The sequence below is a fragment of the Mauremys reevesii genome, linkage group 1 (assembly GCF_016161935.1).
Source record: "Mauremys reevesii isolate NIE-2019 linkage group 1, ASM1616193v1, whole genome shotgun sequence".
NCBI classification, from domain to species: Eukaryota; Metazoa; Chordata; order Testudines; family Geoemydidae; genus Mauremys; species Mauremys reevesii.
This window is the reverse complement of record NC_052623.1, coordinates 273,858,493-273,882,234: the sequence shown is the minus strand read 5'-3', so window position 1 is coordinate 273,882,234 and position 23,742 is coordinate 273,858,493. Positions and strand designations below refer to the sequence as shown.

Below are 23,742 nucleotides of genomic sequence, written 5' to 3'. Positions count from 1 at the left end.
GGGGTGCCGCGAATGGGGATTGTTTCCGCGCCTCAATTGCTTCTTGAATCTGGACCTCTCTGAAGTAGCTGCTGTGTTATTGACTAAGTTAAATGTGTGGGGGCGAGCGAGTCAGAAGACCACAAACCTTGTTGGTAGAGATCAGTGGCAGTGACATGTTTAAACAAGCCCACAAACTACATTGAAAAACTTATGACTATCAAAGGTGCACAAATGAGGAATGTGTTCCAGTTCCTTTTGAATGTGGATGTGGTGGCTCTTAAAAGAGCCTTTGGATCTTTTGTAATAGTTTTCTAATTGGCAAAAGCTGGTGGGTGTAAGCAAGCTTTTAAGCTCTCTCGCCTCGGATACGCCGGGCTAACTGGATGTCCTTGGGCATGATGGTGACTCTCTTGGCGTGAATAGCGCACAGGTTGGTATCCTCAAAGAGCCCCACCAAGTAGGCTTCGCTGGCCTCCTGCAGAGCCATAACGGCCGAGCTCTGGAAGCGCAAGTCGGTCTTGAAGTCCTGGGCGATTTCACGCACCAGGCGCTGGAAGGGCAGCTTGCGGATGAGCAGCTCAGTGGATTTCTGGTAGCGGCGGATCTCTCGCAAGGCAACAGTGCCGGGGCGATAACGATGAGGCTTCTTCACTCCCCCGGTTGCAGGAGCGCTCTTCCGGGCGGCTTTAGTGGCCAGCTGCTTACGGGGAGCTTTGCCGCCAGTGGATTTACGAGCGGTCTGCTTGGTCCTGGCCATTCTCAGCAACCCTCACTCACAAACCCGGAAAAAACAGCACAAAAGAACAAACTAAGTCAGAGCCCCTCGGCTCCGGCGGTATATATATCAGCCAATGCTCCATTCTGATTGGTTGTTGACATGGAGTCAGCTTTCATTGGACAATTTGAATATTTGAAAAGCCCGCGCTTGTGCAGCCAGACATCCGACCCGCCCATCCCTACCTCCAGTGTCGCTCGGACAAGACTCGCCTAAACCGGCTGTCAAAGGTCAGGTCGCTAAACTCGCGCTCTCTGGATGTCCCCATAGTCCGTTTCTTGCGGTCCCTCTCTCTGAAACTCCGTCGCCCCCTCCCACACTTTCTATCTCATCTCTCGCCCGCTCTCTTTTAAATCGATGGCTCCTCGTCTCATAATTTCACTTCCAAACGGTCCAAATCTCTGATACCGAACATTATTCCCGCCTTTTCGTTGTACCGTATCTTACATATAAACAACCTGAACGAGCACGAATTCTCGGCAGGTAACACTGATACCACAGGATGTGTCGACTGCAGAGGAAAGTCTCTTCGTGTGCTAATTTATAGGCTTTTAGGAAGTGACAGTAGCCTACGATTCTTCCTCTTGGACTGAGAAGCGCTGGCTGCCTCCTTATGAAAGAAGGACCTCTCTACTCTGCCTCAGTCCTGCCTTAAGCTTCAGAGGAGACCGAAGGTCACGTATCAGTTGTAATTCTTAAAGATAATGTTTTCGATTAACATTTTCTCATACCCCCCATATCGTCTCTATAAAAATGAAAAAGCGTGTATGAAATAAGGGGTCTTGTGGAACAAAGTGGGAAATAAATCGCGTTTGCCTTCCCCAAATTGTTGGCGGGGGGTGGTGGTGGGAGAGAAACCAAAACAAAACAGACGCTGGTGTTTTTAGTCAGAGTGGACTTTATTGCATTTTGCCCATCAAGTGTTTGTCGTCACGTTTGTCGGACTATAAGGCAGCAAAAGAGGTCTTCCCGGGAAACTCAAGGTGTTCTACCTCTCGTTACCCAGAAAGCTGACGAAACAGATTATGGCTAAGAAAAGAGGAGAAAAAAGTCTGTAACCTTTTAGTCACAGGCTTTAGTCACCCCCCCAGCTAAAAAGCACTAATACTTCTCTTTCCACACGCTCTACGATTTAACTGAAGATTAAAATATATCCCCCCCAAACTTAACGGAGTATGCTGAATTTACCCTCCTTACCCCAACACACACACTATCGTTTAAGAAAGAGACCATTAGCACTTGAGCTCTCATTATGAAAGTGTGGGTGGCTCTTAAAAGAGCCTTTGTGTTTTTGAGACCGTCTCAACTTTGACACGGGATGGAAACTTAGCCCCCGAACCCGTAGAGAGTCCGACCCTGGCGTTTCAGAGCGTAGACCACATCCATGGCAGTCACAGTCTTCCGCTTAGCGTGTTCAGTGTAAGTAACAGCATCACGGATGACGTTCTCTAGAAACACTTTCAGCACTCCTCGGGTTTCTTCGTAAATCAATCCGGAAATACGCTTTACACCACCCCGGCGCGCCAAACGACGAATAGCCGGCTTCGTAATACCTTGAATGTTATCACGGAGCACCTTGCGATGGCGCTTAGCGCCCCCCTTTCCCAAACCCTTACCGCCTTTGCCGCGACCAGACATGATACCACGACCTTAAAGTTCCCTTGCTTAAAAAACCAGAATAACCAGATTACTTTACCGCGTTGTGCTCCCCGTATATTATCTGACAGACGACCTGTTTGAGAACTGTCAAGGAAAGGGGCGGAGCTTTGGCCTTGTTTTCCACCGCATCCTGCCCCCGCCGGATGCCGATGCCTGCAAGAAACGTGCTTTAGAACAAAAGAGGCGGGTTATTGAGTTTGCTGTCCGCCCCTCCTCTTCTCTTCCCTTCCCGCCCACTTGCCGTTGTTGATAGGGGGACACTGTTCTAGTTACATTCCCCGATTTTTGATTTAAAGAAGGAAAATAAAACAGATGGTTCGTTCGTAATACTGAAACACACTGTCAAAACTAGATGATCACAATGATCCCTTCTGGCCTTGGAATCCATGAAAAAGTCATGCTGGCAGTAATTAGGATTGCAATGCAACCCCGTGGTTTCAGGCAATAACGCCCGTCTCCGTGAATTGTGTAAAATAAGAGCCACTTTCCAACTGAATGTTTTATTTGTCCTTATCTTCTTATCTTCCTTTCTGGAGGGTCTCCATCAAGAAGTCTTCATATTTGTGGCTATTTTTAAGAAACCCTCCTCTGAATTTCAAGCATTTACAGATGGCATCAAAATCTGACCAATCAGGTTTCCGGACGCATCGTCTCTCCCCTGTGTTTTCCAAAGCCTGTACAGGGAGCGTTAATACGAATGAAAAGTGCACAGAAATTTCATCAGAAGCTAAAGCAGGGCACCGCATTCTTTTCTTCCATTTGTTAAATTTGTTCATTTGGTGGCATGCTCATTCTTGCGGTTCCTGTCACAGTATATGCAATAGTGTGACCAGTGCATAAAAACGACTGCAGAACTAATCGCTCACAAAACCAGGCTGCTTTCCCACTGCAGAGAAAGGAACTCCTTCCTCTACCTCAGAGGCAGACGTCATTGTTTTATGTTGGGAAGGGGTCAGCTTCTGAATTGCTTATATGAAAACGGGGGCTCGGGGGCAATACTTAGAAAACGAGGTTATATGTGCACACGTGGCAACGCAAAGGCTACACTGCACCAGTTTAGTACGAACCTTCATATCTTTGGAAAGCGTAGGTGAATATTATCTGAAGGGGGTTCTCAAAAGCTGTTGAAAAACGTGTCGCCCTTTCTCATTCCTTATCCTCTACTGTCCTCTGATAGACGGTGTTGTTGTTGTTGCTGTTGTTTTTAATCCGCAGGAGCTTAAAACGATACAACACTGTTGACTTTTCCTATTTACAACTGCTGATTATTTTAAAATAGATACCTTTTGTTCATGTCTCTTAGTCTCACAAAAGGATTACTAGTACTCTGAATATCAGGTCATTTCTCCCTGTACAGGCAGAGAGTACTACAGCATGCCAGCAGGACTTCAATTGTACAAAGATATGTTTGCAAAGTAGGAGATCTAAAAAATGGGAAACATGGAGGTAATATTTTTAGCAGTTAAAGACCAGGCAAGGCTAACAGGAACAGTAGCCTGGGCCACAAACTTAACGCATGCATTCTGCTTGTGGTGGAAAAGGTAAACACTGTTTTTGTGATTCTTAAGACCGGTGTTCCATTCCCACCTCTGCCTTGCTGGCCTTTTGCAACCTGAAAGGTGGGAATGATACTTGTCTGTCTTCCAAGATTGGATATGAGGAAAATAAGGGTTCTAGGATTCACAGAAGTACAAACCTTTTAAGGGCCTTTGAGCAATGTGTGCTCTTGTATTGGGAGATCACCATGTAGCTTGAGTATGGATGGACTCAGTCTTCAGGAAGCTATAACACACTGAGTATATTCAGAGCAGAACTCCCATTGGCCTTGTTTGCAGCTGTGAATGCTCAGAACTTCTGCAAGTCAAGCCCCAGGTGTCTCATGTAAGGCACTAAGTCAAAGGAGAAACTCAATATTAGTGGCCACCTGTGGAAAATGTTACATTAAGTGACTTGCCCAGACACACTTAGGCTATCTAGCAGAGACAGGGATAGACACTAATTCCCCAGTGACACATACAAAAACCTTATCCCTGAGACCCTCCTTTCTCTTCTTGCAAGTCACTTTTTCATTCACTATATACATTTCAATTTCTTCAAAAAATGACAGAGGTCCTACATGGAGCAGCCCCATGCATTGCAGAACCCTGACTCATTAGTTGAATTCTGTCCACTTTTTTCACTGAATAAGGTAGAGGGCCTGTGGCAAATAAATAGTATGCAAACAATACATAAAATGATCAGAGATTTTGTTGGTATGAGGAAAATAAGGGTTCCCAGAAGTATGAACAGCACTCAGTAGAGGTGATTTCAGAACAATTGACTCTCAATTCAGTGCACTTTCTCTTAGGCTACCCTACAGGATATTTGGATAGAAGTGCCTCTGAGGTCTGGGAAATTTCACCTGACTCAGCAGCATAGCAGAAGAGGCAGGTCTTCAAACCAAAATCTGGTACATTTGAAGCTCTGGGTAAGATTTCACAAGGCTAAGGAACAGAAACAATGAATTGGATAAAGAAGGCAGATCAGGCGCTTCTGTTGTCCCTGTCTCATGAAACAGGCATAATTGGACTTTCGATGAAATTGAGAGGTTATAAATTCAAAACAGATCAAAGGATATAAAGATATATAGTCCAACTCAACAGGTGGTCAGACTATGGGAAGTATTCAAATGGGATATAAACGTGATCAGGAATTAAGGAAGAATTAGTGATTGAACATTTATACCAATAAGAATTTCCAGAGACATAATATTTAGTTGGGAGTGGGTGAAAAAAAGGATATCAAAACATTGTACTTCAGGTCTTAAATTGATCTCTAATTATTAGAGATTAGAAGGAGCTCTTCCTGTGGGGCTGAGCATTGTGAGGACCCTTGAATCACTACTTCCACAAATGGGTTTGTATTATTTATATTTAGTCATTCTGAATACAGTTTTAATATTTTTTATTATACAGTATTTGTATTGTTTGCCTTTACAAAGTTGATATAGATATATTTTTAATGGTAGAAAGATGAGCTGCCCCTTTAAAAATAGGATGGGGGTATTTTGAGTATTTGGCCAAGAAATTTACCTAATTGTGAACTCTCTGTAAAATGTATGTAAATATTAATAAGTTGCCACAATAACCTATAATAACAAATGTTGATGGCATAAGGTCTGAAAGGGAGGCAGAAAGACTGAATTAGTTTACATTAAAAGGCCCACTGGTATATTTCAAGATCAGTTTTAAGATCTTGCTTGGTAAACAAGAGCATGTGGATCCATAAATTAACGAACCAAAATTGGTGTGTCAGATATTAGGCCTAATCGGTAGGCAAAATAATGAGGGGATTTGCTATTCTACTTATCATTACCTTTTTTTAGATCCTGAAAAAAAAAGATTTGGGAGCGTGTGGAATACACAGAGGCTACTGAAGCAACTTTCAGCATCATGGCTGTCATCCCCACCCTCACCTGTGACTCTTGCCCTTCATCAACCTAATCTGAGACTGTGCTGTCTTTACCAGACCTGGCCAGAGAGAGGAACCCAGATAACATTGTTGCTTTTTATAGATGTGGCAAAGAGTCCTGTGGCACCTTATAGACTAACAGATGTATTGGAGCATAAGCTTCCGTCGGTGAATACCCACTTCATCAGACGCATGTGGTGGTATTATACCTGCCTCTGGAAATTTCCACCACATGCATCTGACGAAGTGGGTGTTCACCCACGAAAGTTTATGCTCCAATACGTTTGTTAGTCTATAAATCGCCACAGGACTCTTTGTTGCTTTTCACAGATCCAGACTAACATGGCTACCCTTCTGATAATTGCCACATCTACCAGCTCCAGACAAAATGGGATTGGGCTTTAACAACAATAGCTCCACCCCATGTCAACTAACTTCTTCTCTTCTCCCCAAAAGGACATTTATTACCATCTTTGATATCACCACAAGGGTTTTCCTTCTAAAACTCTCTCCAGCTAAAGGGAAAAGGAACAAAGGATATTGTTAAAATTAAAGCCTTGTTTAATACTTTACATTTCAGTGTTTGAACTGCTTTTTCCTTTTCTGTATCTTTAATAAAAAAAAAGTTAAAAGGATGTATAATAACAGGCTTGACAACCCCCAAACCTTGTTTAATGCTGGCAGAGTGCATCTAATGTACATCACAACATTCATAGTTTACACCAGTGCAATCTCACTGAAGTCAATATAATTGCCACAAAGAAAAAGTTCAGCCATTGATTAAGGTTGAGGGGAAATACATTTTATTGCCCACATTAAAATGTTCTCACAATTGTTGTCTTGAGACGCTCAAGCTCCTCTATGCTTTAAGGCACATAGCTAACATTAAGCAGACTTACCACAAAAGTGTCAGGGATATCCTTTTTATTATCCTCATGAAAATCTATCCCAGTGTGGCCAAGTTATTAGCCTCTGAAAACTCTCAGTCCATACATGTTCAGCAGAGCATTTTTCGTTTGGCACCTAAATTGTCTGAAGATTGGCTTCCCTTACTATTGTCCCTCAGACAGTTGAGCAGAACTTCCCCTGTAAAAACTCCTGGCATCTACCAAGGTTCACTGTGGTTTCAGGCACTGGAAATTAAAGAAGGGAGACTGTCTTTTCTCTAATTGCTCAATCTCGGGTGGCTGAACGCCACTTGTCCCTCTAAGAAGTTGGACGCCGACCAATTGTAATCCCAGATCCCCATCATTAATGGGGTTCAACAGGTTACCCGCACCTGTCGGAGTAGGGTAGACACACGCTGAGCCAGTCAGTGTAGCGCGTGTGCAGCCCTGGATATCTAAGGTCATCACAGACCTGTTATTGCTCAATCTCGGGTGGCTGAACACCACTTTTCCCTCTAAGAAGTTGTCTTTTCTATAGTTTGCATGCCCCCACTTTTGGCATGCAGGCAGGATGAAGGAGCATATATTACAACAGGAATACAGAGGGGTGAAGAGCTTGGTGAGGGAGCAGGAGATGGTGAAGGGGGAGGACTAAGACATAGACAAGTTAGAAAGGTCTGTACAGAAGGAGTCACACTGAAGATGGAAAGGGGCAGAAGGGGCTGTAACTATAGAAAACACTCCCCTCTAGAGTCTGGAATAAAACCTAGGATTCCTGAATCTCAACATTCTTGTGTTGTAAGAAAATATCTGTAAAACCCTCTGGAACAAATGTGTTTCCTTCTTCTCCAATGGCAGGTCCATATAGGGGATAGCAATCTCAACTGGTTGGTATCACTTGGACCAACTTGCAGAGGTTTACACTAGAGCTAAATGTCCCTCACAATCCTTCGGGTGAAGAGTCATTCTGAGAAGCATCAGCAAGGATGTGATTTCTAGAAAATTGGGTAAAAGACTGAAAGCACAGCCCGGGAGAGAAACAAGGATAGAAAGCAGAGGTGGCGATGGAGGAGAGTATGAACAGAACGGGTATTAATCAAGGAAAAAGGGAGAATAAAATGAAAAATGCTTCCTCCCCCTCCTGCCCTGTTAGTAGTGTTCTGATTTCAGAGAATAAAGGTTTCAAAGTAGGTGCCCGACGAATCTGATTTGAAAACAAAAATCCCCGTGTGAGGTATTTTGTACTTGGTAAATTGACAGTATTCCACACACAACTCACCATTTTACACAGGAAGCTATGGATTTAACAGTGACTCTCCCTACCCCCCAATAAGAGAAGCGGGGACGAGTTGCCACAGGCCAATCCTTGCAGAGCGCGGGCTTTTCAAACCCACTAACGGGATTAATCCTGATCCCACCACTGCCAGCTAGGCAGAAAAAAAAAAAGAGAGAGAGTGTGTGTGTGGGGGGTCACACAGTTTGCCCTTACACACTGTCCTCCCTCGCCTCTCCTACTAGATAATAAATCCTGTCTGGACCGAAGCTGATGTGCGAGAAATGGCCACCTTCCTCCCCTCCCTTTACACAATAAGCATGATTGCTAAAGCTCGTCCCCCTCCGTTTTGGGTTTTTTTCCCCCCCTCTGCTGGGTGGGGTAGGGAAGGAAAACTGTTTGGCTACTAGTGATCGTGATTCTGGGACGATCCTCTGGATCGATTTTAAAACACGCAGCCCCCTCCAACTATAAATGAATCAGCGCCCCGCATTTTCAAGAATTGATACGTTATTTCTTGTCGCGGGCAAAGAAGGAAAATGTTCGAAACCGGTTATAATTTTATATCTCCCTCTTTTCTATTACTTTCATTTCTGAAAGTGATGCGCTTCATGAAAAGCAACAGGAGATTATTGAAATGAACCTGGTGTTTCAGCTCCTCTGGGAGAGGGTGGGTGGCTCTTAAAAGAGCCGTTGGATTTCTCTGCGTGGCAAATTTCTTTCTAGCCCTTTTACTTCTTCTTGGGCGCTGCCTTCTTAGCCTTCGTGGCTTTAGCCTTCGTCGGCTTGGGCTTGGCCGCCTTGGGCTTCACCGCCTTGGGTTTAGCCGGGCTCTTAGCTGCCTTCTTAGGCTTGGCGGGTTTGGCCTTTTTCGGGCTCTTGGCCGTTTTTTTAGCTGCTGCAGCGGCTGGTTTCTTGACTTTTTTCGGGCTCTTTTTCACGGCCGCAGCCTTTTTGGGTTTCTTGGCGGCGCTGGCGGGTTTCTTAGCAGCTGGTTTCTTAGGCTTTGCCGCTGGCTTCTTCTTTGGCGCCTTTTCCTTGATCTCACCCGGCTTCTTGTTGAGTTTAAAAGAGCCGGATGCGCCGGTGCCTTTGGTCTGTACCAAGGTGCCCTTGTTCACCAGACTCTTGAGCCCCAGCTTGATGCGGCTGTTACTTTTCTCCACATCGTACCCTCCGGCGGCCAGAGCCTTCTTAAGAGCTGCCAGCGAGACCCCCTTGCGCTCCTTGGAAGCGGCCACTGCCTTGGTGATCAGCTCGGTCACGCTGGGACCTGGAGGCTTGCGGGCTTTAGAACTCGCTGCTGCCTTCTTCGGTTTTTTCGTTGAGGTTTTTGCCCCAGGAGCGGAGACAGCAGGAGCTGCAACAGGCGCCGTTTCTGACATAGTGATAAGCGTTTTCTAAAAATCAGAAGAGAAAAAAAAACTAGATCCAGAGAAGGGCAGACGGTTGGTATTTATAGAGAGGAGCTGCTCTGTGATTGGCGCACTAAAGAGCCCGCCCAGCTGAAAGCAAAAAGGTCTCTTCTCCCCTCTCTGTGTTTCTTCGGAGTTAAAAAGGGGTACTTTTTGCAAAATATATATTACCAAATCACCCTATTTCTTAGCTGGGTGAAGGGGAGACAGAGTATTTTCATTCAGTAGAGTTTCCCATAGGAGAGACTAAAGATTATCTAAAAAAATGCCAATAAACCCCGAGACCTGGAGCTAGAGAGACCTCTGAAGAGGGAAACTTTTGTTTTTCGTTGTAAATTAAAACCATATCACTGTCAATAAAATCATATATACAATTATATCTCATTCTTTAGACTGTTTTCTCCAAATTAAGGTATAAAGCCAGTTATTTGAAGTAATGTTGTCAGCATAAAATGATTTCAAAAAGAAGAAAGTAACACAAGCTCATCCTTGTGCTTTGAATAAGGATTAAGAATTGGCTCTCTTAATCAAATCTTCTACCCCCTAAAACACTTAATTCTGTTGAAAAACTCCGTTAATAAAAACAACAGAGAGCTGATCAAATATCTCAGGGGGGATGTTTATGTTCCAGGAATTGTATATAAAAGTTGTTGTGCTATTTTACCTTTCTAGGTATTTCAATAGAAGATTAACATAAGATGCCATTATTATTTTGTAAATTTCAAATTGAATGTACTGTATTGCTCTTTAACTTAATTTTATTCCAAGAAAGTAACTTCTGTTCATTAAAAGCAGTGGCCGTTTTTTAAATGGTAGTGTTCTGAACTTTAATTTAAAATAGAAGAACTATTAGGGTGTTTGTTTCATTATAGTCTGTTAAAACTCATAGAAAGTCAGAAGCAATGTTTCAGTAAAAAAACTAAACCACATGGAGAATTAAAATCAAAGAGGATCAAAATCTGATCAATTAGTGTTTTTTTTTTCTTTAGCATTAATATATTATATGAAAATGGCTTCTGTAGTGAGGAAAATCAATGTTAACAGTGTGATTTAGTCATATCCGTATTACATGAAGAACTGAATAAGATTTTTAATCTGTTCTGCAACATTACTACAAGATGATTCACTCTTTTGTTCTTTTAAAAGTGATGGGAGCATTAAAACAGTTTAAAAAACAATCCAAAAATTCTTTTTAAAGACAATGTTAAATTCCGGGTGTGGCATGGGAGAGGCTTATTTATTCATAATTTACCTTAGAGTTGCAAACAATTGAGGAAATTGCTTTTCTTTCAATTCTGCAATGGAAGTAAGTTCTTACTTGTGATTATATTGGGTGAAAACTAGGCCACAATCATCTCCTAAACAACTGTGAAGAAGCCCAATTTTAGATTGAATGTAATATAATAGTACAATAATAATAATAATAATAATATTTAAACATAATTAATACAAATGCAAAACATAATATCTGACCTGTCTGCAACAGGCAATGAGCAAATATTTGCTATTTTGAAACTCCACTGGTTATTTAGGAAATATAAGAGGTCTTCCTTTTCTCCCGCCCTCACCCCCTTCCAACAGACACAGGGGTTATGCTGTGGATAGGGCTCTAAAGTATTCATTAGAAGTAATAATAGGTGTATGTCATTGAATCCCAGGTTAATGGGAGAGAAGTTGTGACATTTCAGTGATCACCCAGACCAGTAAGGGGTTCTGTCACTACCTGACTTGTAACTTTGAATGCTTGTCACTGTGCTGCTGTGGGTTCAGCCTTGATACCAGTAGCTAGCCTACATGCATAAAGGTCTCAGCCTGGCTTCCACCAACCTAGTTACTCCTTGCAGGATGACCTCAACAGCCCTTCCCATCCTGTCTCCTCAAATTCAACTACACCAAGTTCTTAACTACGACACTCAGACTTTTTCTCTCTGGTTCGTCACCCCAGAAGGAGTGAAACCTGCAGCCAGGAATCAGTGTGTTGAAGGTAAATTTATTAATCAAGAAACCTAAATTATAATCCATTTACCCCCGTAGGTAATTTGTGCTCATATTTCTCATATCCACGGTCTCCAGTGACTTGATTTAAACCTGTTTGAAAAGAATTGATGAGACCCAAGCCTTTGGTCTACACAATAAAGTTGTCTTCCCAAGTTCATTTGTTTCCGTTTAGTTTCACATGCTTTCACACCTAGATCTGTCTGCCACTGATGTAGGCACACCATTATATTGACACAATAACACTGCCTTCCTGTACAATACAGTTCCATACATTGATGAATTACCATTAACAAGGTGGTAGTGTAGACACTGTATTACCTCAGTTGAGTATAACAGTCCTCCAGCAGCTGTCCCATAACGACTCTGACCCCACCACAAGACAGTGTCCATTCCCTGTTTTTTAAATGCCTTTTCCTGGTTGCCCACCTTGGCAAGCACACCTACAAGCCCATCTTTGTGAGAATCCAATCATGCCAGCTCAGTGCAGACAGAGAGCTACTAAGCATGCTCCTGCCTGGCTCTCTTCTGATTGTGGGGAGAAGAGGCTGGGCAGGCACAGCTAAGGAGCAGACAAAGGAATATAGATATCTATGTGTAGATTAGTATCGGGGGGTAGCCGTGTTAGTCTGTATCAACAAAAACAACAAGGAGGCTGGTGGCACCTTAAAGACTAACAGGTTTATTTGGGCATAAGCTTTGGTGGGTAAAAAAGAAGAAGTGAGGCTTTTTTACCCACAAAAGCTTATGCCCAAATAAATCTGTTAGTCTTTAAGGTTCCACTGGACTCCTTGTTGTTTTTATGTCTAGGCTGTGTATGGGATGCTTAACGCGGGACAGAACAATGATGCTGGGTGAAACTTTGGTAGGTGTATCAGCAGGCAAGGGAGGACAACAATAAATCTGAGGCCGTCCTGTCGACCTGCCACGTTTACAGTGAATTGCATGCGATATTTGGCAGGAGCCCAACTAGCACCCCAAATCTGACTGTGTACAATTTGTGAGATCTGGGCATGTTAACCTCTGCAATGCACAGCAAGGCTGAGTGGGGAGAAGCAGATGGGACAAAAACCATATGACGAGCTGGGAGCTCTTCAAAACTCTACTGGAGTCGAGCCAATCCCTGCAGGCAAGCACAGATTGGCCCAATGAAGAAGGGGAAAGACGCTCAGGTAAGTGTATAGCTTCATTATTCCTTATAAGCATGTTTGTTTCCCTTTTTGGTGCCCACAACTTCCCCGCCCTTCTTCCTTGTTTAAATATGGTGCCCATCCTGTCCTCAAGTTTAGAGAACAAAGGCAGCAACTTTTGATTCTTCACTTTACTTGCAAAACCAGCACTGGGGATACAATTAAAGTGTATGCTTTGAAATGCAGATATTATTTCTTCTTCATTCAACTACTACATATTAGGAAATGAATTAAAAAAGATTAATGTAGCAGTCCAAATTACACAGCCACAACACATCACTGTCCTGGGTGTGATTAGAGGGAAAAGAATGAGGTAGAGGTGGCATTTGCTTTCCTCTCTATGACTTGTTGGGTTAAGCAAGAGGGGCCACAATTCTCCCCATGTGCAGTACTTTAGTTGATCAGGGATGCCATTTAATGCCGTGGAACAATCTCAATAAAACTTTCATGGAGGCTCAGGTACTCTGCAGTCCTCTCCCAAACATTTCTAGAGATGCCGGCCTTCTTTCTTCCCCTGAGATAGGAGATATTCCCACGCCATCCTGTGATGAGTTCCACTGGCACCATTGCAGTACACAGGCTAGCAGCGTGCAGGCCTCGGCAGCTTGGAGATGTCAGTAAACGCTGCATTTTCTGGGTCTTTGTCACCCTGAGGAGTGAGAGATCAGCCAAAATCGCCATTGCCTGTGAAAATGTTGGCAGTATGCAGGGCCTCGCAGCATCTAAACTCCATGGTAGTCTGTACTTACCAGGGCTTAAGATGAAGAGTGGTGCTATAACATGGTGCTCCAAAGCTAATGTGACAATGACCAGTTTTTATTAAAGGTTTTCATGAGAACAATGTAAGGGAGTTCTGAATCGTATCTTTCCCTTTCCGATACAACTGCAAATCTAATGATGTATCTGTCTGTTTTTATCATCGACCTCTAGAACAGTGCCCCCCTCAAGACCGCTGAACCCCTGACCCGGAACAGGAGAAGAAATAAGTAGAGCGAGAAGGATATGTTACATGACTATACTGACTATGAATATAGTGACAGAAAGGTCTGAATGGCCGAGAGCAGGGCATTGGAAAGTGCACAAGTTTGACAGTCAACCATTGCTAGCTACTTTTGGAGTATGTTTTTTTTTTCAACCACTTGTGGTCCCACCTTATAGTAATTTCATCTAGACCATATTTCCTTCGTTTAGTTATCAGATTGTCATCTGGGACAGTCTTAAAAGGCTTACTAAAATCAAGAGGCATCAAGGTAGGCCAGTTACCCTTTTAAAGATGGACATTAGGCTGATATATCATGATTTGTTCTTGCCAAACTCATACTGACTATTATTTATCACCTTATTAATCTCTAGGTGCTTTCAAACTGATTGTTTAAAGATTTGTTCCAATATCTTCGCAGGTATCTAGGTCAGGCTGACTGGTCTATAATTCCATGGGTCCACTTTGTTTTCCTTTTTTAAAGATGGGTTCTGTGTTTGTCCTTTTCCCAGTCCTCTGTGCACTCACCTGTCCTCTATGAATTCTTGAAGATCAATCAATAATGATTCCAAGATTGCTTCATCTAGTTCAATAAGTACCATAGGATTAATTTTATCAGGCTTTATTGACTTGAATACATCTAACTATATTGTTTCTCTTTTTCAATCCAAGCTGCTAATCAAAGTTCTGGGGCTTTGCAGATCCCAGTTGGGAGTAGAAATTAGTATTACTCAAGTATTTATTTGATGCAGTTTTCTTTATTTACACAGAATGTACAAATGTCTGCATCTCAGAACATAGAAGGAATCAAATAGCAGGAAAACAGCTTCTTTTGCTCATAGCACCGACAACATCCTTTTCAGCTTGTACCCCTGACTCAAAAAAACTCTCCCCAGATTTCTTTCGGAGTCAGACATTGCTTACAGCTGCTCCTTCCAGATGTCTGTCTGTTTCTCAGGCCATGTCTACACTATGGGGACTATAGAAGCATAGCTATGATGCCATAGCTATGCTGTCATAATCCTATAGGCATAGCAGAGACTACAGCAATGAAGGGCTTTTTCTCTCTCTTTAGAAACACCACCTCCCTGACTGAGAGTAGATAGGTCTACGGAAAAATTCTTCCAGTGACTTAGCTGCATCTATACCAGTGGTTTGGTCAGCATATCTATGGCATTCAGAGGTGTGGCTTTTTCATACCCCAGAGTTCCGTAGCTATGTCAGCCTAAATTTTAAGTGTGGAGTAGGTTTCAATTACTGAGTATTTTCTCTCCCCACCAGTCCCCACCACCTTATCCAAAACAATACTCAGCAAAACCCATCCACCCACTTAGTCCAAAAATTCCTTTGCAAGTTCACAAGTCCTTTCTCTTAAAAGAGGAGTTGTGATTAATTTACTCTGGTAGTTATGTTAATTAAAGGATATGTTCACGCACAATCTCAAAGATTCCCCCTTGTTAAGGGTTTGTCTACACTGTGGGGGCTACAACAGCCACTGCAACCTCTTGGTGTACTGTAGGCAAATCCTACAGCAGCACCAGGTTTTTATTTTTTGTTTTTTTTCCCATTGGGGTAGGAACTCCACCTCCATGAGCAATGGAAGCTAAGTTGACAGAAAAAAATGTCCATCATCCTAGCTGTATCTACAGCAGGGGTTAGGTCGACATAACTACAGCACTCAGGAGTGTGAATTTTTCACATCCCTGAGTGATGTAGATACATTTATCTAAATTTTAAATGTAGAACAGGCCAAATATTAACTGTGTTAAACATCTGATCACAATTAACTTTCATAGACCATGTCCACATTTTGGCTGATGCAAGCTGTGTCAGCATACAGTCACTCAAGTTAGTATATTACTAGTAATATGTGTACATACTGGGCTGCTTGCATCAGCACTGCATGTACTCACCAGGAGTGCTTGTGTCAATGCAAAGTGCAGTGCACCATGAATCGGTATCCTGGTGTGCAATGTGCCGCCACCTGGCAGGATGCCTTTTGGGAAACTTTTTCAGTGTCTTACAAGATAGAAATGACTCCCTTAGGGATCTCTAGCACCAGGGCTCAAGATCCCAACATGCAACTTTGTCCCTCCCATAATACCATCCATAATCCCATCATTTTTGTGCCTTTTTTTTCTAAATTCCACAAACTGGTGTGGCACTTTTTGATGCCCGCCATCTCCTACAGAAGCATAGAGCTTGCACAGCTCTGTACTTGTCTCAGGAATGTTGCAAATACAGGATACTCATTTCTCCTGTATTTGCAGACCTGCAGGAAGTACTGCAACAACAGGGAACGTGATGTTTGCTTGGAGGACAGTTTACTGTGCAATAGAGAAGGAAAAAAAAATCAAGGTTGTTGGTGGCATTCACAGAGCTGCTGCAGGTGGTTTAGCACTGGTTCTAGGCCCAAGAAATGAGCAATGACTGGAGACTCACCAGTGGAGGGAGAGAAGACTTAACATTTACTCTCAATCGACCAGAAATTACTATGTGATGAGTAACATCACTCTCTGGGTTAGAAACACAGCTTCATTGTAGATTCCTGGATTCTAAGCCAGAAGGGACCGTTTTGATTGCCTAGTCTGACCACCTGTATAACAAAGGCCATAGAACTGCCCCAAAATAATTCTTGTTTGAACTAGAGCATATCTTTTAGAAAAAAATAGCCAATCTTCGTTTAAAAATTGCTAGTGATGGAAAACCCACCACAGTCACAGGAGTATGCATTATGGTAGTCTTTTTCCATCGGTCTCCTTCCTCATTCAGGACAGGACATACCTTCCCGGGGAGACTGTTGTCTGCAGGACCCCTGCTTCTTTTGTTGCAGAAGCTGGAAGATGTGCAGTGAAATAGGCAGGGAATTGCAGGAAGGTCTGATGGGGAAGGCAATGGGATGCTGCCCTGGAGAATGCTATTCCTGCCTCTGGCACAGAGTTCCTATATGATCCTAGTCAAGTCATTTAAACCAAACATTTATGACAAACTGTCACTAATTGTGTGTTCCCCATTTTCTTATACATCTTGTTACTCTGGTCTGGTTTACAAAAGTGCCAAACAATTGAAGCCAATGGGAATTGTGCTTTGAACCTATAAAGTGCTGTACAATGCTAAATAATCTGGAAAATCAGGTCCCAGAAATCTCCAATTTGCACCCAAAATTAGTGGATATTTTTGGCCTTAATCTCTCTGTGCCTCACCTCCTTATCTGTAAAATAGGGGAGAATACTATCACCTCACATCACAGGGGTTTTGTGAAACGGGATTCATTAATATCTGTGAAGCACTCAGATGTTATAGGAAGGTACGCGTTAGAAAAGCCCACAAGACAATTAATAATTCTCTCTTTAAAACAGGGCTTCAATTGTCTGCAAGAAATAAGGCATGGAGTCACATACTGAAGAATGAAGTGAAAACAAAATGTTGGCTAGCTGCTCACTAAAGTCTGGTCTACACTACAGTCTTGTATCAGTACCTGTATAACTATGTCACTCAGGGCTGTGAAAAAACCCACACCCCACAGCGATGTCGTTATACCGACCTAACCCCAACCCCAACCCCATATTGACAGAATTATGTGGGCAGAAGACATTCTTCCTCTGATAGCTACTGCCTCAAGAAGGGTGGATTAACTACATTGATGGGAGAGTTCTCTCTTGTCTGCTTAGAGCATCTTCGTGAAAGCACTCCAGCCGCACAGCTGTAGTGTAATGTAGTACATTTTAAGTGTAGATTTGCTCTAAGTGAACATTGTCCATTCTGTGTAGTGAATGAGGCAGGAATAGTATAGAAAAAAAAATAGTATGCAATCATGGATTGTCATTAGAGCCTGAATTATACGAATGTGCACAAGGGTGAGTGAGCTGAACTGAAGTTCACAAGCAACCTTAATTCCTGCATTTTCTAACTTTTGAATGACACTGCCACCTTAATAAATGTATTTTTAATATAGCTTTTCTGTGTGTAATGGAATAGAATATACTCCACAGATTTAGAGTGGGAAATTATTCAAGAGTACTGAAGGACAAGAGGAAGGAAGCTCACTCTTGAGCTGCTCTGAATTATATATCAGAAGAGCGGGTTTACAGAGTCCTTGGTTTAGATTTGGCTTTGTACAGTGGGCTGAAAATTACATAAGTGACTCAGCATCCTCAGGTCTGCAGGGTGTGCACTACTGCGAAGACAACCAATTTATACCCTGCTGCGCTGCGCCTTTATTAAAAAGGACAAGGACTCAGAATCTGACTGCTCTGTTTTGGATTACAGGCCTTTGAACGTCCTCTACATATCGGGGCAACTGGGAATAGCCACATACAAGATGAGAGAGGCATAGTTTATTACTTGTTATCTTTCACAGAAAATCAGAAGAATTAAAATGTTGATACCTCATTCCTGTTTCTAAGATTACAGGAATGGCTTCTGGTGACAAAGGCAGAAGACAAGGCTGCATTAATAATGTGTTCTCATTCTAATCTGAAGTTTAACATTTCTTGTCCCTTCACAGTTCTCCTTCAGCACAGGCCAAATATTCCCAATAGGGTGACAACCCCAGATAGGTTTGTAACCATCAGGAAACCATTACTGAGCCTTTAATTAACAGCCTGGTATAAGTGCAATACATAAAAGATGGAAAGCAAAGGCTCACCAGAGAACAAAAAGAGACTAGCTCTTTTCATGCAGTTTGATGTTTTTAAATAAAGTAATTGAAAAATTATATTCTCTAGTTTAGACACTAGACACAAAATGCAACTTTATACAGGCAATGAACAATGGATTGACAAAATTAAAAAGCAGGATGTACAGTGTAAAGTTGTACATTAGACCACTCACTGTCAGTGACAATAAATCTCTTCATGGGATGAGGACAAAGCACCCAGGAAATTTATCAAGCTTCTGAATAATCCTCTCCTTGGTGAAGAGTTTGGCTGCAACCTTCCAAATAATGGATTTTAGGGAGTTGTGGGGAAGGGAATGTGCTATCCTTTGGATGCCAGGGCATAAGTTTTGAGGGCTCTTCTGGTCCCTCATATCCTTTACAGTATGGCTCCAAAAGTACTCAACTTCCTATTGGCTATCATCCTGATATCTGCACAACCTTTCCTAACCCAAGTGTGGTGCAGATGCACAGTGCATCTTTAGCAGCATGAACTTTGGCATACATGTCTGCCAGTCCTGGAGGGAAGCATAGCTAAGGTTGCCAATTTTGATTGGACATATTCCTGGAGGTTTCATCACATGACATAGTCTTTAATTTTAAGATTAATCTTTAATTCCTGGAGACTCCAGGACAATCCTGGAGGGTTGTAAACCTTAAGCCTAGCACACAATATGGCTGTTCTCTGGGTTTCACCTCTGTCTGTTTTGGCACCCATTACATAATACCTGAGTGCCTTCTGTCCTCAGATCCACCTGCAGAACCTAGCAAAGTCCTGGGCCTAGGTAGTTACATATGAGGAGCATTTGTGGTTTCCCAAGGGAATGGAAAGCATTTAACAACCTACATCTTTTCCTCACCCCATGACAGGGGTCCACACTCACTGTTTTGCTGGGCAGAGAAATGGACAGACTCATTTCCTGAAGAAATGAACTGGGAATGTACTAGAGAAGGGAAAGGTCACATTTAATAGGAGTTCCCTCAATAGCAAAGGCACTTACATTACTGGATAAGTAGTTCTGTAGTTCAAGTATGTGGTTTTCAAATAAGAATGAAACAAGAACCGTAACAGTTATCTAAACAGTTAAGTGAGAAAACAAAGTTTGCATTTTTATTTCATTTCTAAGAAATATAATTTATGGAAACATTTCATATGTTTAGGGTTAACAGATAGCAACTGTGAAAAAACAGGACAGGGGATGAGGGTAATAGGCGCCTACATAAGAAAAAGTCCCAAGAAACGGGACTATCCCTTTAAAAACATCTGGTCACTCTACATGTGTTTCTTCTTGTAAAAACCAAAGTAATTTATTTTACTAAAAAGAGGGTTATCCAGTCAAAACCCTGCATCCGCTAACGTCCACAGCTCCTTTTGATTACAATGTACCGTTGCCCTATTAATACATACTATATAATTTATTGCATGAAATTGTCAGACTGTATCCTCCAACTTTTATTTTAAAACCACAAACATTTAGAATCAAAATGTGCATATGAATTTGAGGATTCATTCCTGAGGTATTGCTGAAGGTTGCTTGCAAGTACAATTTACAGCAGTCAACCTCAGAGCCGAAGAATTTTGATCCAGCTCTTAAGGACGACCATCCTTTACATAGTCAAATTGAGGGGTCTATCTTTACCAACAAGATGGGGAAACGTGCATGTCAGGTCCATGTGAAAAGAAAAACTGCATCATCTTCTAAAAAAAACCCTTGATATTTTTGTTCTAAGCAGGGATTTTGTTGCTTGATCTTGTGGGTATATATATCATTTATTGAGAGAAGAAATCAGTTTTGCTTTAATTCTGAAAGCAGCGAGGTTCCATGGCTGTTCTTATCTCTTGTGGAAGTGAATTCCATAGTCTAGTACTAGCCTCCGGGCAGAATGTTAAGAAGTACGGCACACACCCTAAACTGTATGTACGTTTTATACATAGATTTCACTAACCAAGTTGTGACGTTATTGACATGAACTGTGACTGTATAGATCATTGTTGCAACCAAGGTCCTATAGAGGCACCAAATCTTGTACAAAGGAGGTCACGTAAGGTGTCTATGGAAAAGATATGATATGCGTGTTATGATTATGCCATCTCTATGCATGTATCATTTTTTTTGTCTTTAAAGTTATAAGTATTGGCTCTATATTGTCTGTATTTCAAACCTGTGCTATGCTTCTGGGTGACACCCCAGACAATTTGGCATCAGCACTGCCTGGCCTGCTTGATGGCCCATCGAGGACCATCAGCTATACAATTCACCCACTGAGAGAAGGCAGATACACCTTATGACTCAGCAAGACATGCAGCGACATGCCTATGGACAGGATTCTAAGGCTTTCAAGTCATGTGTTGGGAGCTTGTGTTTGGAACAAAGGAAGCACAGGCCACATGGCAAAAGACTATAAAAGGCAGCTGCATCTTCTCCATTGTGTCTTCAGTCCTGCTTCTTACCTCTGAAGGAACTTTCCTACACTGAAGCTCTGAAACAAAGGACTGAATGACCCATCCAAGCCGTGGATGTACTCCAGAGACTTGATCTGAGTCTGCTACAAGCCAGAAACAAGAACTTTGCCACTACTGTATGCAATTAATTCCATTTAACCAATTTTAACTCTCATCTATATTTCTTTCTTTTTATGAATAAACTTTTAGATTTTAGATTCTAAAGGATTGGCAACAGAGTGATTTGTGGGTAAGTTCTAACTGGTATATTGACCTGGGTCTGGGGCTTTGTCCTTTGGGATTGGGAGAACCTTTTTCTTTTGCTGGGGTATTGGTTTTCATAACCATTCATCCCCATAGTGAGTGGCACTGGTGGTGATACTTGGAAACTGGAGTGTCTGAGGGAATTGTTTATATGACTTCTGGTTAGCCAGTGGGGTAAAACCAAAGTCCTCTTTGGCTGGTTTGGTGTGCCTCAGTAGTGGAGGAACCTCAGCCTTGTGCTATGACTGCCCTGCTCTAAGCAATTTGTCCTGAACTGATACTCTCAGAAGTGTCCCGCCAAAGGCCGCTTCATTACACAAGAATCAAGAGTGAACTCCTCATGTGTTATAACAGCCCAACCATGGAGTCACAGATGGTTCCTTGCATATTGAGGTCTATCTTGCCACTCAGTTCAGCTTGCTTTTGTGATAGATGGTCCCTTCTACCAAAAATCACAACATTTGGGTTGCTCCCAGTCCCAAAAGACCAATCATTCACCTCAGGGCAACTGCATCTTAGATCCTAGGAATGGGAAAACTACCTTATGAGAGGATGACTCAAAGAGCTTGGCTTGTTTAGCCTAACCAAAAGAAGGCTAAGGGGAGATATGATTGCTCTCTATAAATCAATCAGAGGGATAAATACCAAGGAGGAAGAGGAGTTGTTGACATTAATTACCAATGTGGACACAAGAACAAACGCATACAAACAGGTCATCAACAAGTTTAGGCTTTAAATTAGATGAAGCTTTCTAACCATCAGAAGTGTGAAATTGTGGAAAGGGCTTCCAAGGGGAGAAGTGGGGGTGAAAAACATAGTTGAACAAAATAAAATGGAGGGGGGTGACTCCCTTTTATGAACACCCAGCCAGCCAGTTAGCTATAAAATCTTTCTTAGTAGTTGTTCTCTACTTGCTTTACCTGTAAAGGTTTGAAAAGTCCCCCTGCATAGGTGAAAGGAAGGGAGTGGGCACCTGACCAAAAGAGCCAATGGGAAGGCTTGAATTTTATAAAATGGGGAGGGGAAAAAAAAAACCTTCTCCTGGGTCTGTCTGTTGTTCTCAGGGAGAAGCAGAAACAGTGCTGGAACTATGTTGTAAGAAGCTTGGGGCCAGGTATGAAAAATCATCTAAATCATACCTAGAAACTACTCACTTGAAATCCCCAGATATGTAAGTAGATCAGGAAATGTCTAGGGAGACGTGATTAGGTTTATTTCTTTTTATTGCTTTATGGCTTGTGGACTCCCCTGTGCTAACCCCAAATGCTTTTGTTTTGCTTGTAATCTTTAAGCTGGACCTCAAGAAGGTTATTCTTGATCCTTAATTTTTGTAAGTGTTTGGGTTTTTTTTTAAATCTAGCAATAGCCTGAGTTTTCAAATGTATTTCTTTCTTTTTGTTTTTAATACAATTTACCTTTTTTAAGAACAGGATTGGATTTTGTGTCCTAAGAGGTTTGTGCACATGTTGTTTAATTAGCTGATGGCAACAGCTGATTTCCTTTGTTTTCTTTCTCAGCTCTTCCCTGGAGGGGGGTGAAAGGGCTTGAGGTACCCCACAGGAAGGAATTCCCAAGTGCACCTTCCTGGGATTTCAAAGGGGTTTTTGTCCTTGGGTGGTGGCAGCATCTACCCATCCAAGGTCAGAGAAAAGCTGTAACCTTGGGAGTTTAATACAAGCCTAGAGTGGCCAGTGTTATTTTTTAGAATCCTTGCAGGCCCCACCTTCTGCACTCAAAGTACCAGAGAGAGGAATCAGCCTTGACATGGTGGCAGAGTGGTGGGATCATTTTGAACTAGAAGCACAGACCTCGGGATTTTAAAAAGACACATTTTTCCTTTTGGCAGCCTGCAAATTCAGGGAGTTTTCTTTCTTTCTTTGCTGCCTGAGGGGAAACAGGCATGAAAAGGGTTCAGCCTGCCAAGCCAGGGAGTCCAACAAGCAATTTTTTTTTCTAGCTTCATGGCAATGAAATAGCTAGTCTAGAGTAGGGCAGCCCTGTGCATGAGGTTGTGGTTGGGAACTCAAATTCTAGAGCAACCAGTTTTCCCAAAGTGGCACGCCATGGAGAAGACAGACCCAGATCAAGCCCAGACATCCAGATCCATGACAGAAATGCAGGGAGGGGATGGGAGACCATAGACTTCCCAAGAGAGAAGGGTCAGCCCTCCCCCATCCAAGATCCTAAGCTGAGTCAACCAGGTAGCCCTAACAGTCATTCTCCAGGTACTGGTCCCCATTCCAAGAAATTCCCCACATACAAGGTAGGTGATGATACAGAGGCCTTAGAAAATTTTGAAAGGGCCTGCCTTGGGTACAGCTTCCCTCCAGACCAATATATGGTGGAGCGGAGGCCACAACTCAGTGAACCCTTAGCAGAGTTGGCAGCTGAAATGCCTAAAGAACACATGAGTACGAACTTTTTAAACAAAAGGCCAAAATTAGGATGGGCTAAAACCTGAGCATGCCTGTCGGTGGTTCAGAGCCCTAAGGTGGAAACCAGACATGTAATTTTCCAGACACTCACACGCCTACCACATTGTAAAAAAATTGGATGCCTGGATATCAGGAGCAAATGTTAAGTCTCTGGAAGATCTATCCTAATACAAATGGAGCAGTTCTTAGAGGGTGTTCCTGAGGAAACAGAAAAGTACATCCTAGATGAGAAGCTCAAAACTGTAATCAAAGCCAGGGAGATCGGAGCCAAATGGGTGGAAGTGGCAGGGAAGAAGAAAGCTAGTAGCAGTTGGTGCAGATACCAGAAGGGGCAACCC

At 42.5% G+C, this 23,742-nt stretch overlaps 3 protein-coding genes and 1 long non-coding RNA gene across 4 annotated transcripts; 1 reads left to right on the top strand and 3 right to left on the bottom strand.

Annotated features, from left to right (window-relative positions):
- Nucleotides 1-251: 251 nt before the first annotated feature.
- On the bottom strand, nt 252-781 carry LOC120374038 (histone H3). Its single transcript, XM_039493243.1, has one exon. The coding sequence runs from the start codon at nt 737-739 to the stop codon at nt 329-331; it is 411 nt and encodes a 136-aa protein (XP_039349177.1). The 5' UTR covers nt 740-781; the 3' UTR covers nt 252-328.
- Nucleotides 782-2,018: 1,237 nt separating this feature from the next.
- Nucleotides 2,019-2,428, bottom strand: LOC120374143 (histone H4). The gene has a single exon (XM_039493441.1). It carries the CDS (start codon nt 2,393-2,395, stop codon nt 2,084-2,086), a length of 312 nt encoding a protein of 103 aa, XP_039349375.1. The 5' UTR covers nt 2,396-2,428; the 3' UTR covers nt 2,019-2,083.
- Nucleotides 2,429-6,694: 4,266 nt separating this feature from the next.
- Nucleotides 6,695-9,439, bottom strand: LOC120374015 (histone H1-like). Its single transcript, XM_039493194.1, has one exon. It carries the CDS (start codon nt 9,409-9,411, stop codon nt 8,758-8,760), a length of 654 nt encoding a protein of 217 aa, XP_039349128.1. The 5' UTR covers nt 9,412-9,439; the 3' UTR covers nt 6,695-8,757.
- Nucleotides 9,440-11,194: 1,755 nt separating this feature from the next.
- Nucleotides 11,195-14,409, top strand: LOC120374191. Its single transcript, XR_005585926.1, has 3 exons — nt 11,195-11,425; nt 12,374-12,608; nt 14,376-14,409. It is a non-coding gene; the product is annotated as an uncharacterized LOC120374191 (long non-coding RNA).
- Nucleotides 14,410-23,742: the final 9,333 nt, after the last annotated feature.

Bases quoted from the DNA above. Each gene is read 5' to 3' on its own strand.
- LOC120374038 (XM_039493243.1), bottom strand. From the start codon at position 739: ATGGCCAGGACCAAGCAGACCGCTCGTAAATCCACTGGCGGCAAAGCT.
- LOC120374143 (XM_039493441.1), bottom strand. From the start codon at position 2,395: ATGTCTGGTCGCGGCAAAGGCGGTAAGGGTTTGGGAAAGGGGGGCGCT.
- LOC120374015 (XM_039493194.1), bottom strand. From the start codon at position 9,411: ATGTCAGAAACGGCGCCTGTTGCAGCTCCTGCTGTCTCCGCTCCTGGG.